This window comes from Carcharodon carcharias, chromosome 13 (genome assembly GCF_017639515.1).
Source record: "Carcharodon carcharias isolate sCarCar2 chromosome 13, sCarCar2.pri, whole genome shotgun sequence".
Classification (NCBI taxonomy): domain Eukaryota; kingdom Metazoa; phylum Chordata; class Chondrichthyes; order Lamniformes; family Lamnidae; genus Carcharodon; species Carcharodon carcharias.
Genome location: NC_054479.1, coordinates 70,564,380 through 70,580,696, shown reverse-complemented (window position 1 = coordinate 70,580,696; position 16,317 = coordinate 70,564,380). Strand labels below are relative to the sequence as shown.

Genomic DNA, 16,317 nt, shown 5'->3' with positions numbered 1-16,317 from the left:
ACTGTTAATGCAAGAGTGTTAGTGCAAGATTGTTACCGTGAGTGTTAGTGCAAGAGTGATAATGCAAGAGTGTTAGTGCGTGAAGTTACCGTTAGTGTTAGTGCAAGAGTGTTAGTGTAAAAGTGTTACCGTGAGTGTTAGTTTGAGAGTGTCACCATGGAAGTGTTCGTGTGAGAGTTTTAGCACGAGAGTGTCAGTGTGAGAGTGTTACTGTGAGAATTTTAGCACAAGAATGCTACCGTGCATGTTACTGTGAGTGTTAGTACAAGAGTGTTACCATGGGTGTTACCATGAGTGTTACCCTGAGCGTGTTAATGTGAGTGTTAATGCAAGAACGTTAGTGCGAGAACATTATTGCAAGAGTGTTACCGTGAGTGTTAGTTTAAGAGTGTTACCATGAGAGTGTTAGTGCGAGACTAATACCGTGAGTATTATGGCCAGTGTTAGTGCGAGAGGGTTAGTGCAAGAGTGTTACCGTGAGTGTTACCATGAGGGTTATCATGAGAGTGTTAGGGCATGACTGTTACCGTGACAGAGTTAGTGTGAGTGTTAGTGTGTGTGTTACCATGAGTGTTACTGCGAGAGCGTCAGCGCGAGAGTGTCAGTGCAAGGGTGTCAGTGCAAGGGTGTCAGTGTCAGTGTGAGAGTGTTAGAGCGAGAGTGTTACCATGAGTGTTAGCATGAGTGTTACCATGAGTGTTAATGCGAGAGTGTGAGGGCATGAGTCTGAGGGCATGAGTGTTACCGTGAGAGTGTTGGTGCAAGTGTTACCGCGAGTGTTAGTGCGAGTGTCATAGTGAGTGTTACCGTGAGTGTTAGTGCAAGAGTGTCACCGTGAGTGTGTTTGTGTGAGAGTGTTACCGTGAGTGTTAGTGCAAGAGTGTAAGTGTGAGTGTCATAGTGAGTGTTACCATCAATGTTAATGCAAGGGTGTTAGTGCAAGGGTGTTAGCACAAGGGTGTTAGTGTGAGAGTGTTAGTGCGAGAGTGTTAGTGCAAGAGTGTAACCATGAGTGTTAACATGAGAGTTTAACCATGAGTGTTACCATGAGTGTTAGCGTGAGTGTTACCCTGAGTGTTAGCACGAGAATGTTAGCACGAGTGTTAGTGCGAGTGTGTTAGGGCATGAGTGTGAGGGCATGAGTGTTACTGTGGAGAGGTTTAGTGCGATCGTTAGTACGAGTTTTATAGTCAGTGTTACCGTGACTATTAGCATGAGTATTACTGTGAGGGTGTTAGTGTGAGACTGTCAGCATGAGAATGTCAGCGTGATACTGATACCGTGAGTATTACGGTCAGTGTTAGTGCAAGATTGTTAACGTGAGAGTGTTACCGTGAGTGTTACCATGAGTGTGAGTACAAGAGTGTTACCATGGGTGTTACCATGAGTGTTACCTTGAGTGTGTTAATGTGAGTGTTAATGCGAAAATGTTAGTGTGAGAAGTTAGTGCAAGAGTGTTACCGTGAGTGTTGGTTTAAGAGTGTTACCATGAGAGCGTTAGTGCGAGACTAATACCGTGACTATTATGGCCAGTGTTATTGCGAAAGGGTTAGTGCAAGAGTGTTACAGTGAATGTTGCCACGAGGGTTACCATGAGAGAGTTAGTGTGAGTGTTACCGCGAGTGTTAATGTGAGTGTCATAGTGAGTGTTACAGTGAGCGTTAGTGCAAGAGTGTAAGTGCAAGTGTTAGTTTGAGTGTCATAGTGAGTGTTACCATCAATGTTAGTGCAAGGGTGTTAGCGCAAGGGTATTAGCACAAGTGTGTTAGTGCAAGAGTGTTAGTGCGAGAGTGTTCGCATGAGAGTGTAACCATGAGTGTTAGCACGAGAGTGTAACCATGAGTGTTAGCGTGAGTGTTACCATGAGTGTTAGCACGAGAATGTTAGCACGAGTGTTAGTGTGAGTGTGTTAGGGCATGAGTGTGAGGGCATGAGTGTTACTATGGAGAGTGTTAGTGCAAGTGTTACAGTGAGTGTTACTGTGACTGTTAGTGTGAGTATTACTGTGAGGGTGTTATTGTGAGACTGTCAGCACGAGAGTGTTACCAGGAGTGTTAGCATGAGTGTTAGTATGATTGTTAGTGCGAGAGTGTGAGGGCATGAATGTGAGGGCATGAGTGTTACTGTGAGAGTGTTAGTGTGAGTGTTACCACGAGCGTTAATGAGAGTGTTACCGTGAGTGTTAGTACGAAAGTGTTACTGTGAGTGTTACTGTGAGGGTGTTAGCGCGAGAGTGTTCTAAGAGTGTAAGCGCGAGAGTGTTACCAAGAGTGTAATCGCAAGAGTGTCAGTGCGAGTGTGTTAGTGCAAGACTGATACTGTGAGTATTACGGTCAGTGTTAGTGCGAGAGTGATAGCGCATGAGGGTTAGTGCAAGTGTTAACGTGAGTGTTACCTTGAGTATTAGTGCAAGAGGGTTAGTGGAAGAGTGCTACCGTTAGTGTAGCGTGTTAGTGAATGTGTTAGCGTGAGGGTGTTGCAGTGTGTGTTTGTGCAAGAGTGTTAGTGCGAGTGTGTTACCATGAGTGTTAGTACAAGAGTGTTACCATGAGTGTTTGCATGAGTGTTACCATGAGTATTACCATGTGTGTTAGCGCGACATTGTTAGTGCAAGAGTGTTAGCACGAGAGTGTTAGGGCATGAGTGTTATTATGAGAGTGTTAGTGTGAGAGTGTTAGTGCGAGTGTTACCATTAGTATTAGTGTGAGAATGTTGCCGTGACTGCTACCGTGAGTGTGTTAGTGTGAAAGTGTTAGAGCAAGAGTGTTAGTGCATGAGTGTTACTGTGAGGGTGTTAGTGTGAGACTGTCAGTGCGAGAGTGTCAGCACGAGAGTGTTAGGGCATGAATGTTACTGTTAGTGTATTAGTGTGAGAATGTTGCTGAGAGTGTTACCATTGGTGTTAGTGTGAGAGTGTTGCCCTGACTGCTACCATGAGTGTGTTACCTTGAGGGTGTTAGTGCCAGGGTGTTAGTGCCAGGGTGTTACCGTGACTGTTAGTGCAAGTGTTAGTGTGAGAATGTTACTGTGAGAGTGTTCTTGCAAGTGTTACCGTTAATGTTAGTGCAAGAGTGATAGCACAAGAGTGTTACTGTGAGAGTGTTAGTGTGAGAGTGTTAGTGCGAGTGTTAATGTTAGTGTTAGTGCGAGTGTTGCCGAAAGTGTTACCATCAGTGTTAGTGCAAGGGTGTTAGGGTGTTAGTACAAGGGTGTTAGTGCGAGAGTCTTAGCACAAGAGTGTGAGCGTGAGTGTTACCATGAGTGTTACTGTGAGAGTGTTATTGCGAGTGTTACCGTTAGAGTACTCATGTGAGACTGTTACTGCGAGTGTTACCATTATTGTGTTAGTGCGAGAGTGTTAGTGTGAGTGATAGTGTGAGAGTAATAGTGTGAGAGTGATAGTGCAAGAGTGTTTCCGTGAGTGCTAACGCAAGTGTTAGCACAAGAGTGCTAGTGTGAGTGTGTTAGTGTGAGTGTGCTAGCGTGAGAGTGTTCGTGTGTGTGTGTTAGCACGAGAGTGTTACTGTGAGTGTTAGTGCAAGAGTATTAACGCAAGTGTGTTAGGGCGTGAAAGTGTTAGTGCGAGTGTTGATGCGAGTGTTACCATGAGTGTTAGCATGAGCATTACTGTGAGGGTGTTAGTGCGAGACTGTCAGTGTGAGAGTGTCAGCATGAGAATGTTACCGTGAGTGTTAGCGCAAGTGTGTTAGCGCAAGTGTGTTAGGGCATGAGTGTGAGGGTGTGAGAGTGTTAGTGTGAGTGTATTAGCATGAGAGTGTTACCATCAGTGTTAGTGCTAGAGTGTTAGTGCAAGGGTGTTAATGCAAGGGTCTTAGCGCGAGAGTCTTAGCGCGAGTGTGAGCGCGAGTGTTACCATGAGAGTGTTATTGCGAGTGTTACCGTTAGAGTACTCGCGCGAGACTGTTACTGTAAGTGTTACCATTAGTGATAGAGTGTTAGTGTGAGAGTGTTAGTGTGAGAGTGATAGTACAAAAGTGTTACCATGAGTGTTAGCATGAGAGTGTTAGTGTGAGTGTGTTAGTGCGAGTGTTACCATTAGTATTAGTGCGAGTGTTGCCGAGAGTGTTACCGTGAGTGTGTTAGTGCAAGAGTGTTATCGTGAGTGTTAGTGCAAGAGTGTTAGTGCAAAAGTGTTAGTGCAACAGTGTCACCATGAGCATTAATACAAGAGCATTAGTGCAAGAGTGTAAGTGCGAGAGTGTTACTGTCAGTGTTAGTGCAAGGGTGTTAGCGCGAGAGTCTTAGCGCGAGAATGGGAGCATGAGTGTTACCATGAGTGTTACCGTGAGAGTGTTATTGCGAGTGTTACCGTTAGAGTACTCGCGCAAGACGTTACTGTGAGTGTTACCGTTAGTGTGTTAGCGCGAGAGTGTTAGTGTGAGAGTGATAGTGTGAGAGTGATAGTGCAATAGTGTTACTGTGAGTGTTAGCGCAAGAGTGTTACTGTGAGTGTTAGCACAAGAGTGTTAGTGTGAGCATTACTGTGAGGGTGTTAGTGCGAGACTGTCAGTGCAAGAGTGTCAGTGTGAGAGTGTTACCATGAGTGTTAATGCAAGTGTGTTAGCGCAAGTGTGTTAGGGCATGAGTTTGTGTGTGTGAGAGTGTTAGTGTGAGTGTGTTAGTGTGAGAGTGTTAGTGTGAGTGTGTTAGCATGAGAGTGTTACCATCAGTGTTAGTGCTAGAGTGTTAATGCAAGCCTGTTAGTGCAAGGGTCTTAGCGCGAGAGTCTTAGTGCGAGTGTGAGCGTGAGTGTTACCATGAGTGTTACCATGAGAGTGTTACTGTGAGTGTTACCGTTAGTGTGTTAGTGCGAGAGTGTTAGTGTGAGTGTGAGAGTGATAGAGTGAGAGTGATAATGTGAGAGTGATAGTGCAAGAGTGTTACTGTGAGTGTTAGCGCAAGAGTGTTACCGTGAATATTAGCACAAGAGTGTTATTATGAGTGTGTTAATGTGAATGTTAGCGTGAGAGTGTTAGTATGAGTATGTTAGCACAAGAGTGTTACTGTGAGTGTTAGTGCAAGAGTATTAGCGCAAGTGTGTTAGGGCGTGAGAGTGTTAGTGCGAGTGTTGGTGCGAGTGTTAGTGCGAGTGTTACCACGTGTGTTACCATGAGTGTTAGCAAGAGTGTTAGCGTGAGCATTACTGTGAGGGTGTTAGTGTGAACTGTCAGTGTGAGAGTGTCAGTGCAAGAGTGTTACTGTGAGTGTTAGTGAAGTGTGTTAGCGCAAGTGTGTTAGGGCATGAGTATGAGGGTGTGAGTGTTAGTGTGAGTGTGCTAGAGTGTTAGTGCAAGGGTGTTAGTGCAAGGGTCTTAGCGCGAGAGTCTTAGCATGATTGTGAGCACGAGTGTTACCACGAGTGTTACCATGAGAGTGTTATTGCAAGTGTTACCGTTAGAGTACTCATGTGAGACTGTTACTGTAAGTGTTACCGTTAGTGCAAGAGTGTTAGTGTGAGAGTGTTAGTGTGAGAGTGATAGTGCAAAAGTGTTACCGTGAGTGTTGGCACGAGAGTGTTATTGTGAGTGTGTTAGCCTGAGAGTGTTAGTGTGAGTGTGTTAGCATGAGAGTGTTACCATGATTGTGAGTGCAAGAGTGTTAATGCAAGTGTGTTAGCGCAAGTGTGTTAGGGCATGAGTGTGAGGGCGTGAGAGTGTTAGTGCGAGTATAGGTGCGAGTGTTAGTACGAGTGTTACCGTGAGCATTACTGTGAGGGTGTTAGTGCGAGAGTGTCAGCACGAGACTGTCAGCACGAGCATGATACCATCAGTATTACAGTCAGTGTTAGTACGAAATAGTTAGCGCGTGAGGATTAGTACGTGAGTATTACCTTGAGTGTTAGTGCAAGACAGTTAGTGGAAGAGTGCTACCATTAGTGTTAGTCTTAATTTGTTAGCTTGAGGGTGTTACCATGTGTGTTTGTGCAAGACTGTTAGTGCAAGAGTGTTAACATGAGTATTAATGTGAGTGTTACTGTGAGTGTTAGTGCAAAAGTGTTACTGTGAGTGTTAGTGCAAGAGTTAGAGCAAGTGTGTTAGGGTATGGGTGTGAGGGCGTGAGAGTGTTAGTGCAAGTGTTACCGTGAGTGTTAGTGTGAAAGTGTTACTGTGAGTGTTACTGTGAGTGTTAGTGCATGAGTTAGGGCATGAGTGTGAGGGCATGAGTGTTAGCGCAAGTGTGTTAGGGCATGAATGTTAGGGCGTGAGAGTGTTAATGCGAGTGTTACTGTGAGTGTTATAGTGAGTGTTACCATGAGTGTTACTGTGAGTGTTACTGTGAGGGTGTGAGTGCGAGACTGTCAGCACGAGGAGAATGTTAGCGCGAGAGTGTCAGCGCGAGAGTGTTAGTCTGAATGTGTTAGTGCGAGAGTGTTACTGTGAGTGTTCATGCAAGAGTGTTAGTGCAAGGGTGTTAGTGCAAGGGTGTTGGTGAGAGAGTGTTAGTGTGAGAATATTAGTGCAAGAGTGTTAGTGCGGGTGTGTTAGTGTGAGAATGTTATTGTGAGAGTGTTACAGTGAGTATAAGTGGGAGAGTGTTAGTGCGAGTGTTACTGTGAGTGTTATAATGAGTGTTACAGTGAGTGTTACCATGAGTGTTAAAGTGAGTGTTACTGTGAGGGTGTTAGTGCGAGACTGTCAGCACGAGGAGAGTGTTAGCGCGAGAGTGTCAGCGCGAGAGTGTTAGTCTGAATGTGCGTGAGTATTACCGTGAGAGTGTTAGTGTGAGAGTGTTAGTGTGAGTGTGTTAGTGCAAGTGTTACTGTTAGAGTATTAGTGCAAGACTGTTACTGTGTTACCATCAGCGTTATTGTGAGAGTGTTGCTGTGATCGTTACCGTGAGTTTGTTAGTGCGGGAATGTTAGTGCAAGAATGTTAGCGCAAGAATGTTAGTGCGAGAATGTTAGCACGAGAGTATTAGTGGAAGAGTGTTATCATGAGTGTTAGTCCGAATATGTAAGTGCCAGTGTGTTACCATGAGTGTTAGTGCTAGAGTGTTAGAGCAAGGGTATTAGTGCAAGAGTGTTAGCGCGAGTGTGTTAGAGCATAAGTGTTACTGTGAGAGTGTTAGTGTGAGAGTGTTACCATGAGAGTGTTAGTGCGAAAGTGTTACCGTGAATGTTAGTGCAAGAGTGTTAGCGCAAGAGTACTAGTGCAAGAGTGTTACTGTCAGTGTTAGTGCTAGAGTGTTAGTATGAGTGTGTTAGTGCAAGAGTGTTAGTTTGAGAGTGTTAGTGCGAGGGTGTTAGTTAAAGGGTGTTAGTGCAAGAGTGTTAGCGTGAGAGTGTTAGGACATGAGTGTTACCGTGAGAGTTTTAGTGAGTGTTATCATGGGAGTATTAGTGCGAGAGTGCTAGGGCGGGAGTGTTAGCGTGAGAGCGTTAGCGTGAGTGTGTTAGTGTGAGTATGTTAGCGCAAGCATGTTACCATTAGTGTTAGTGCGAGAGTGTTGCCTTTAGTGTTAACATGAGTGTGTTAGTCAAGATTGTTAATGCAAGAGTGTTAGTGCTAGAGTGTTAGTGAAAGAGTGTTAGTGCAAGAGTGTTACTGAGGGTGTTAGTCTGAATGTGTTAGTGCAAGAGAGTTACTGTGAGTATTAGTGGAAGAGTGTTATCATGAGTGTTAGTCCGAATATGTAAGTGCCAGAGTGTTACCATGAGTGTTAGTGCTAGAGTGTTAGTGAAAGAGTGTTAGTGCAAGAGCGTTACTGAGGGTGTTAGTCTGAATGTGTTAGTGCGAGAGAGTTACTGTGAGTATTAGTGGAAGAGTGTTATCATGAGTGTTAGTCCGAATATGTAAGTGCCAGAGTGTTACCATGAGTGTTAGTGCTAGAGTGTTAGTGCTAGAGTGTTAGTGCAAGAGTGTTCGTGCAAGGGCATTAGTGCAAGAGTGTTCGTGCAAGTGCATTAGTGCAAGAGTGTTACCGTGAGTGTTAGCGTGAGTGTTACTGTGAAGGTGTTAGTGCGAGGCTGTCAGCACGAGGAGAGTGTTAATCTGAATGTGCGTGAGTATTACCGTGAGAGTGTTAGTGTGAGAGTGTTAGTGTGAGTGTGTTAGTGCAAGTGTTACTGTTAGAGTATTAGTGCAAGACTGTTACTGTGAGTGTTACCATTAGCGTTAGTGTGAGAGTGTTGCCGTGATCATTACCGTGAGTTTGTTAGTGCGAGAATGTTAGTGCAAGAATGTTAGCGCAAGAATGTTAGTGCAAGAATGTTAGCATGAGAGTATTAGTGGAAGAGTGTTATCATGAGTGTTAGTCCGAATATGTAAGTGCCAGAGTGTTACCATGAGTGTTAGTGCTAGAGTGTTAGAGCAAGGGTGTTAGTGCAAGAGTGTTAGCGCGAGTGTGTTAGGGCATAAGTGTTACTGTGAGTGTTAGTGCAAGAGTGTTAATGTGAGTGTTAGTGCAAGACTGCTACTGTGTTATGGTCAGTGCTAGCACAAGAGTGATAGTGCGTGAGAGTGTTAGCGCGCGTGAGTGTTAGCAGCCGAGAGTGTTACTGTTTGAGTATTAGCGTGAGAGTGTTACCGTTAGCATTAGTGAGACAGTGTTAGCGCGAGACCGTTAGTGTGAGTGTTACTGCAAGAGTGTTAGCGCATGAGTGTTAGTGCGAGAATGTAACCATGAGTGTTGTGCAAGAGTGTTACAGTGAGTGTTATTGCGAGAGTGTTAGCACGAAAGCGTTAGCGCAAGAGTGTTAGTATTTGAGTATTAGCGCGAGTGTGTTACTGTGAGTGTTACCGTTAGTGTTAGTGCGAGAGTGTTAGCGCAAGAGTGTTAGTGCAAGTGTTACCATGAGTGTTAGTCCAAATGTGTTAGTGCAAGAGTGTTACAGTGAGTGGTAGTGCAAGAGTGTGGGTATGAGAGTGTTACTGTGAGTGATAGTGCAAGAGTGATAGCACGAGAGTGATAGTGCTAGAGTGTTAGTGCGTGAGTATTACCGTGAGAGTGTTAGTGTGAGAGTGTTAGTGTTGGAGTATTAGTGCAAGACTGTTACTGTGAGTGTTACCATTAGCGTTAGTGTGAGAGTGTTGCCGTGATCGTTACCGTGAGTTTGTTAGTGCAAGAATGTTAGCGCAAGAATGTTAGTGCAAGAATGTTAGCACGAGAGTATTAGTGGAAGAGTGTTATCATGAGTGTTAGTCCGAATATGTAAGTGCCAGAGTGTTACCATGAGCGTTAGTGCTAGAGTGTTAGTGCAAGAGTGTTCATGCAAGGGCGTTAGTGCAAGAGTGTTAGCATGAGAGTGTTAGTGCGTGAATGTTACCATGAGTGTTAGCGTGTTACCATGAGTGTTACCGCGAGAGCGTTAGTGCATGAGTATTACCGTGAGAGTGTTAGTGTGAGAGTGTTAGTGTGTGTGTTAGTACAAGTGTTATTCTTAGAGTATTAGCGCAAGAATGTTGCCGTGATCGTTACTGTGAGTTTGTTAGTGTGAGAATGTTAGTGTGAGAATGTTGGCACGAGAATGTTAGCGTGAGAGTGTTAGCGCGAGAATGTTAGCTCGAGAATGTTAGCGCGAGAGTGTTAGCGCAAGAGTGTTAGCGCGAGAATGTTAGCATGAGAATGTTGGCACGAGAATGTTAGCGTGAAAGTGTTAGCGTGAGAATGTTAACGTGAGAGTGTTAGCGCGAGAATGTTAGCGCGAGAATGTTAGCGCGAGAGTGTTAGCGCTAGAATGTTAGCACGAGAATGTTAGCGCGAGAGTGTTAGCGCGAGAACGTTAGCGCGAGAAGTCCGAATATGTAAGTGCCAGAGTGTTACTGAGTGTGTTAGTGCTAGAGTGCTAGTGCAAGAGTGTTCGTGCAAGGGTGTTAGTGCAAGAGTATTAGTGCGTGATTGTTACCCTGAGTGTTAGTGTGAGTGTTACTGTTAGAGTATTAGCGCAAGAGTGTTACCGTAAGTGTTACCATTAGCATTATTGCGAGAGTGTTACCGTGAGAATGTTAGTGTGAGTGTTACCGTTAGAGTATTAGCGCGAGAATGTTATCGTAAGTGTGACCATGAGAGTTACCATGAGTGTTAGCGTGAGTGTTACTGTGAAAGTGTTAGGGCGAGAGTGTTAGCGCTAGAGTATTAGTGCGAGTGTTAGTGCAAGAGTGTTAATGTGAATGTTACCATGAGTGTTACCGTCAGTGTTAGCATGAGAGTGTTAGTGCGAGAGTGTTACCATGAGCGTTAGCGCAAGAGTGTTAGCGCGAGAGTGTTAGTGCGAGTGTTATTGCGAGAGTGTTAGTGTGAGAGTGTTAGTGCAAGTGTTATTGCGAGAGTGTTAGTGTGAGAGTGTTAGTGCAAGAGTGTTACCGTGATAGTCTTAGCACAAGAGTGTTAGTACAAGTATGCTACCGTGAGTGTTACTGTGAGAGTGTTAGCGCGAGAGTGTTACCGTGAGTGTTAGCGCGAGAGTGTAACCATGAGTGTTAGCATGAGTGTTACCGTGAGTGTTACCGTGAGTGTTAGTGCGAGAGTGTTAGTGCGAGAGTGTTACCGTGAGAATGTTAGCGAGAGAGTGTTAGTGCAATAGTGTTAGTGCGAGAGTGTTATCTTGAGAGAGTGTGGGAGTGTTAGTGCGAGTGTGTTACCTTGAGAGTGTTAGTATGGGAGAGTTAGCGTGAGACTGTTACGGTAAGTGTTACCGTGAGATTATTAGTGCCAGAGTGTTACCGTGAGAGCGTTACCATGAGAGTGTTACCATGAGTGTTAGTGTGAGAGTGTTACTGTGAGTGATATTGCAAGAGTGTTACTGTGAGTGACACTGCAAGAGTGTTACCCTGAGTGTTAGCGCGAGAGTGTTAGCATGACAGAGTTAGTGCAAGAGTGTTACTGTGAATATTAGTGTGAGAGTGTTACCGTGAGTGATATTGCGAGAGTGTTACTGTGAGTGACACTGCAAGAGGGTTACCCTGAGTGTTAGCGCGAGAGTTAGCACGAAAGCGTTAGTGCAAGAGTGTTAGTGCGAGAGTGTTAATGCAATGCTCCTGGCTGTCAAGAAAGGGAACACTTGTTCATGAATTATACATGGACAGTTTGTAATGAGTTAGTGGGAGATAAATCACTTAATCAAGATCCAGTGGATGCATCTTAATCAAGGATTCTATTTTGATGTATGTGTTTGTAAAACACACCAACCAACCTATCAGATCAATAGATTAAAGAAAGAAATATTATGGTAATTATAGAGTCCGTGTTAGCTCTGTGTAAACAGAAGGCAAGAACCTGAATCAGATCCCAGAGTGGCACATGGCCCCAATCTTGTTTACCAGCTACCTGCAAACTCACTTCAGCAGCCACGCTGACACAAGGAGGAAGACTCCTTTAGCTTGTATACCCAAGAAGGACCCCTGTCTGAAGGGAGGGCGGATATTATGAAGGAATATAGATATAATTAGGTGGAATGTAGATAATTAATTAGAATTCAGATATAATTAGGACCTTACATTTTCGGGATAAAGATTCCCTTAAAACAAATAAACAATCACGCATTTGAGAAGTTCTTCCAGATATCCGTGCTATACACAGTACTGACCTAAAACATTTATCCATTACATAATGATGTTAAGAATCTATCTATGGCATTGGGATGTTCTTAAACTCTTTGAATATAAGGTTTGTGGTACACACTAATGCGAAAAGGTCAAAATATGCCACTTCTGTCTATTTTAAATTCTCCTGTTAAATGACCTTTTAGCAAAAGGAATTTTAACAATGGTATTTACAGACATTAACATCTCTTTATGATATAAAGCATGTAAGTTTGGCTGTGACCTGGAGGCACGTATGGTTTAAGTTTGAGAAAGGAATTTGTTAAGAAACTGGTACAAGCCTATATCATAGATGTCTTGTGAATCATTATCATTTCACATAATAATGACCAATCACAGAAAATGGAACATTACACATAATCTTTTCGAATAAACAGTTGTTATGGGAATGTAGCCTCCAGTTGACAAAAAATACTTCTTTGTAAAGCTTAAAAACTTTTTAAAAATAGGATATAGTTATAAAATTAAGAAACAAATAAACAGAAGTTATTGTAATTGTTACTGTAAGACATTCCAAACATTTTTGACCAAATAAAAATTTACTTCATGATAAGAGAATTTGCAACAAGTAAATAATTTAGAATTTTACTAATAACAGTAACTGATATGACTTTATAAAGATAATGAAAAAGGGATGAACTGACACTCAGAGGTAACACCCACATTTGCAAAAGATGAACTAATCTGTTTAGAAACAGTATAAAATTAGGAACTTTGCCATTGAAAGTTCAGAAGCATTGAAATCCTCTCTAACACTTCTCAGGATAAAGATGCCAAACGCACAGTCAGATACTTGTACTTTCAATTGCGGAGAGATATCCTGCTGAGCAGGTGAAGTGCCACTTGGGGAATTTAAGGTAACACTTTAGATTTTGATGGATATTCTAAGACATTTTTCTGTCACATTGTAGAGGTTGAACTTTTGGGTTCCTTATGAGAAACAATATTGTTTTCCATCTTTCCAGGAATCCTTAATGTTTCGATATACTTAGAGACAAAATGTACTGCATGTTTGGTTCTTTAATAAACTTTTAAACAAGTTAGTAAAATATATCTCCTCATGTAGTATTCAGAATACAACTCCAGTAACTCCTCTCTATATACTATTAGGTGGGGAGATATAATGAAGAGAGACCCTCAGGCCCTTATCCGGGATATTTAGAACCTAGCTGATGCTTATTAAAGACGGCAAGCTTTGCCGATTTATTTCCTTAAAGGAGAGATAGATCAATTCTTCAGACCCAAACAAGTGCGTGTGAGATTCGACTAGCTTAAACTTGAGTGAGAGTAATTATCAGAGAAATGCTCCTGATCTGGAATAACCTCATAAATGGTTAACGCTATAAACCACTTCAATTGGAGCATTAGAGAATGTGAAGGAAGAGGTCATCAACAGTGCTATCAAGCGGCATTTGCTTAGCAATAACCTGCACTGCTCAGTTTGGATTCTGCCAGGGTTACTCAGCTCCTGATCTCGTTACAGCCTTGGTTCAAACATGGACAAAAGAGCTGAACACCTGAAGTGAGGTGAAAGTGACTGTCCTTGAAATTGAGGCTGCATTTGACCAAGTGTGGCATCAAGGAGCCCTAACAAAACTGGAGTCAATGGGAATCAGGGGGAAAACTCTCCACTGGTTGGAGTCGTACTTAGCACTAAAGAAGATGGTTGTGGCTGTTGGAGGTCTATCATCTCAGTTTTAAGACATCACTGCAGGAGTTCTTCAGGGTAGTGTCCTAGACCTAACCATCTTCAGCTCCTTCATCAATGACCTTCCTTCCATCATAAGGTCAGAAGTGGGGATGTTCACTGATGATTGCATAATGTTCAGCACCATTTATGATTCCTCAGATACTGAAGCAGTCCATGTCCAAATGCAGCAAGACCTGGACAATATCCAGGCTTGGGCTGACAAGTGGCAAGTAATATTCGCAACACGCAAGTGCCAGGCAATGACCATCTCCAACAAGACAGGATCTAACCATCGTCCCTTGACGTTCAAAGGCATTACCATCACTGAATGCCTCACTATCAACATCCTGAGGGTCACCATTGACCAGAACCTGAACTGGACTAGCCATATAAATACTGTGGCTACAAGGGCAGGTCAGAGGCTAGGACTCCTGCAGTGAGTAACTCACCTCCCAACTCCCCAAATCCTGCCCACCATCTACAAGGTACAAGTCAGGAGTGTGATGGAATACTCTCCACTTGCCTGGATGAGTGCAGTTCCCACAACACTCGAGAAGCTTGAGACCATCCAGGACAAAGCAGCTCGCTTGATTGGCACCCCATCCACAAACATTCACTCCCTTCACCACCGACGCACAGTAGCAGTAGCATGTACCATCTACAAGATGCAGTATAGGAACTCACTTAGCCTCCTTAGACAGCACTTTCCAAACCCACCACTACAACCATCTAGAAGGACAAGGACAGCAGACAAATGGGAACACTGTAAAAGAACTATCATATTTTCACTGATGTTATTGTGGGATACTTTAAAGTAGGCTTATGCTTGTGTGTGTGTGTGTGTGTGTGTGTGTGTGTGTGTGTGTGTGTGTTTCTGTGTGTGTGAATAATTTAAGTAACAGATTGTTAGACTGCAAGGTTTTGAATCATCAAAGGGGTTAAGTGTAAAAAGCAGGTATCTGAAATGCTAATGGATGAGCTAAGTAAAATGGAACTTGCAATTTTTAGATAAGTGGAGAGGTGGCTGGCTTTTCAAAGGAACATGATAAGATGTTTACAACTGGTAAGATAAATCAGGCAAAGTTATTACATTTATTTTTCCCAAAAGTGTTGGGCCTAATGACAGCCTGAAGGATTTTTTATATTCTGTGAAACATAACTTCTAAAGACAGGTTGAAACAATAGAATTTACAGATCTAAAAAGAGGAACTATATTTAAATAAGGATGGAAAGCTGTGTGAGATGTGGCTATGCGGGATCTTGAAAGGTGCACTGTGTGAAACAGACTTGTGGGAAAAGCCTCTCGCCATCCTCCAGAAGTTCGCTGTTCCAGAAACCAAGGTTGTGTTAAAAGCCTTTGGAGTTTCACTGTCAAGTGAGAGAGAGAAAGAAGCTGTGAAGTACCTCCCCTACAGCAACAGTGGTGCTTGTGGTAATTTTGCTGGATGTTTTATAGATTAATAATCTATCTTGGCCTGTTGCCTGAAAGGGGTGCATAGTTGTGGGTCTAGTTAAGTAGAAATTTTGGGAACTGTTTTAAGACTAAATATCTGTGTAACTGTAATCTTGTGTGTGTTTAAATTTTTCTTTCCTTTTGTAAATGTTTTAATTTAATCTTTAAAATCTCTGAAGGTGGTTGTGGACTCATTACTTCTGACTTCAGTACACAAACCTTCTCGTAATAAATACAAATTGCAAAATTATTGTGATCATGTGCCCAAGTTTCTCTTTGGGATTTGGTCAGCCTGCCTTATCATAACATCACCACCAATTCTCCTCCAAGCCACTCACCATCCTGAGTTGGAACTGTATTGCTGTTCCTTCACTGTCGCTGGGTCAAAATCCTGGAACTCCCTTCCTAACAGCACTGTGGGTGAACCTACACCACATGGACTGCAGTGGTTCAAGAAGGCAGCTCACCACTGCCTTCTCAAGGTCAATTAGGGATGGGCAATGGTGCCCTATAGCCAGCGACACCCACTCCCATGAGCGATTGAAAAAAAACAAGCTCTTCAAGCATTTCCCATAACTTCATTTCCTGAGATTGGATTATATTCACCTCTCGCTTCTCAGGGGTAATAATATGCTGACTGTGTTAAAAAATCTGCTTCCTTAATTTGATCCGGCTGAACAATATGAGAAACCCTTCCAGTTAGCCTGACGGGTGAAGGTCACCATCTGAGGAGGACAGGGAATGAAAGTCAAATGCTGACATCTTGTAGTGACCACTGATACTCACCAGGCTTGTGACTTGTGCCTGGATATCGTCTGTCTGTGCCACTTGGAGTGTGGGGTCAGGTGATAGATGAGCTGTCGGCAAAGCTTTTCAGAAGACTTCAGGGGCTCCAATTCCTAAAACAAATGAACAGCAGTTAAACCTTGAACATAGCCTGGCTTGTGTTCAGTCCACTCCACCTATAAAAAAAAACTGTCCCTTTTCATAATGATAAATACATGAGGGAGGCCATTCAGGGCTACATAATTCATCATAAATCATTAAAAGCGAGTGGACAGATATACAGATTAGTCAGAAATATTAATGGAGTGTCGGCCTTTATCTTCAAGGGGCTGGAATATAAAGCGTATTCACAGTTGTATAGAGCCTTGTTTAGATCCCATCTGGAGCAGTGCATTCTGCTGTAAGCACTGCACCTCAGGAAGGGCATATTGGCCTTGGAGGGGGTACAGCGCTTTTCACCAGAATGATTCCAAAATTAAGAGGGTTCAATTATAAGGGCAAGCTGCTAAACTTGGCCTGTATTCCTTTGAGCATAGGTGATTGAGGAGTGATCTGATCAATGAGCTTAAAATGTTAAATGGTTTCGACAGGGACATTTGTTCAAATCCCACCACAGCAGCTGGTGGAATTTAAATTCAGTTAATAAATTTGGAATAAAAAGCTGGTCTCAGTAATGGTGACCATGAAACTATCATTGATTATTGTTAAGACCCATCTGGTTCACTAATGTCCTTTAAAGAAGGAAATCTGCTGTCCTTACCCAATCTGGCCTACATGTGACTCAGGCCCATAGCAATGTGATTAACTATGCTCTTAAAAGGCCTAGC

The 16,317-nt window shown here is 43.1% G+C and overlaps 1 protein-coding gene across 1 annotated transcript in view; it reads right to left on the bottom strand.

The window, feature by feature from the left end:
• LOC121285514 (leucine-rich repeat-containing protein 75B-like) overlaps positions 1-16,317 on the bottom strand; it is a 794,595-nt gene that overhangs the window by 33,961 nt on the left and 744,317 nt on the right. Inside the window, exon 3 of the mRNA XM_041202033.1 lies at positions 15,491-15,603. Coding sequence (XP_041057967.1) covers positions 15,491-15,603 — 113 coding nt within the window. The remainder of the gene's footprint in view (positions 1-15,490; positions 15,604-16,317) is intronic.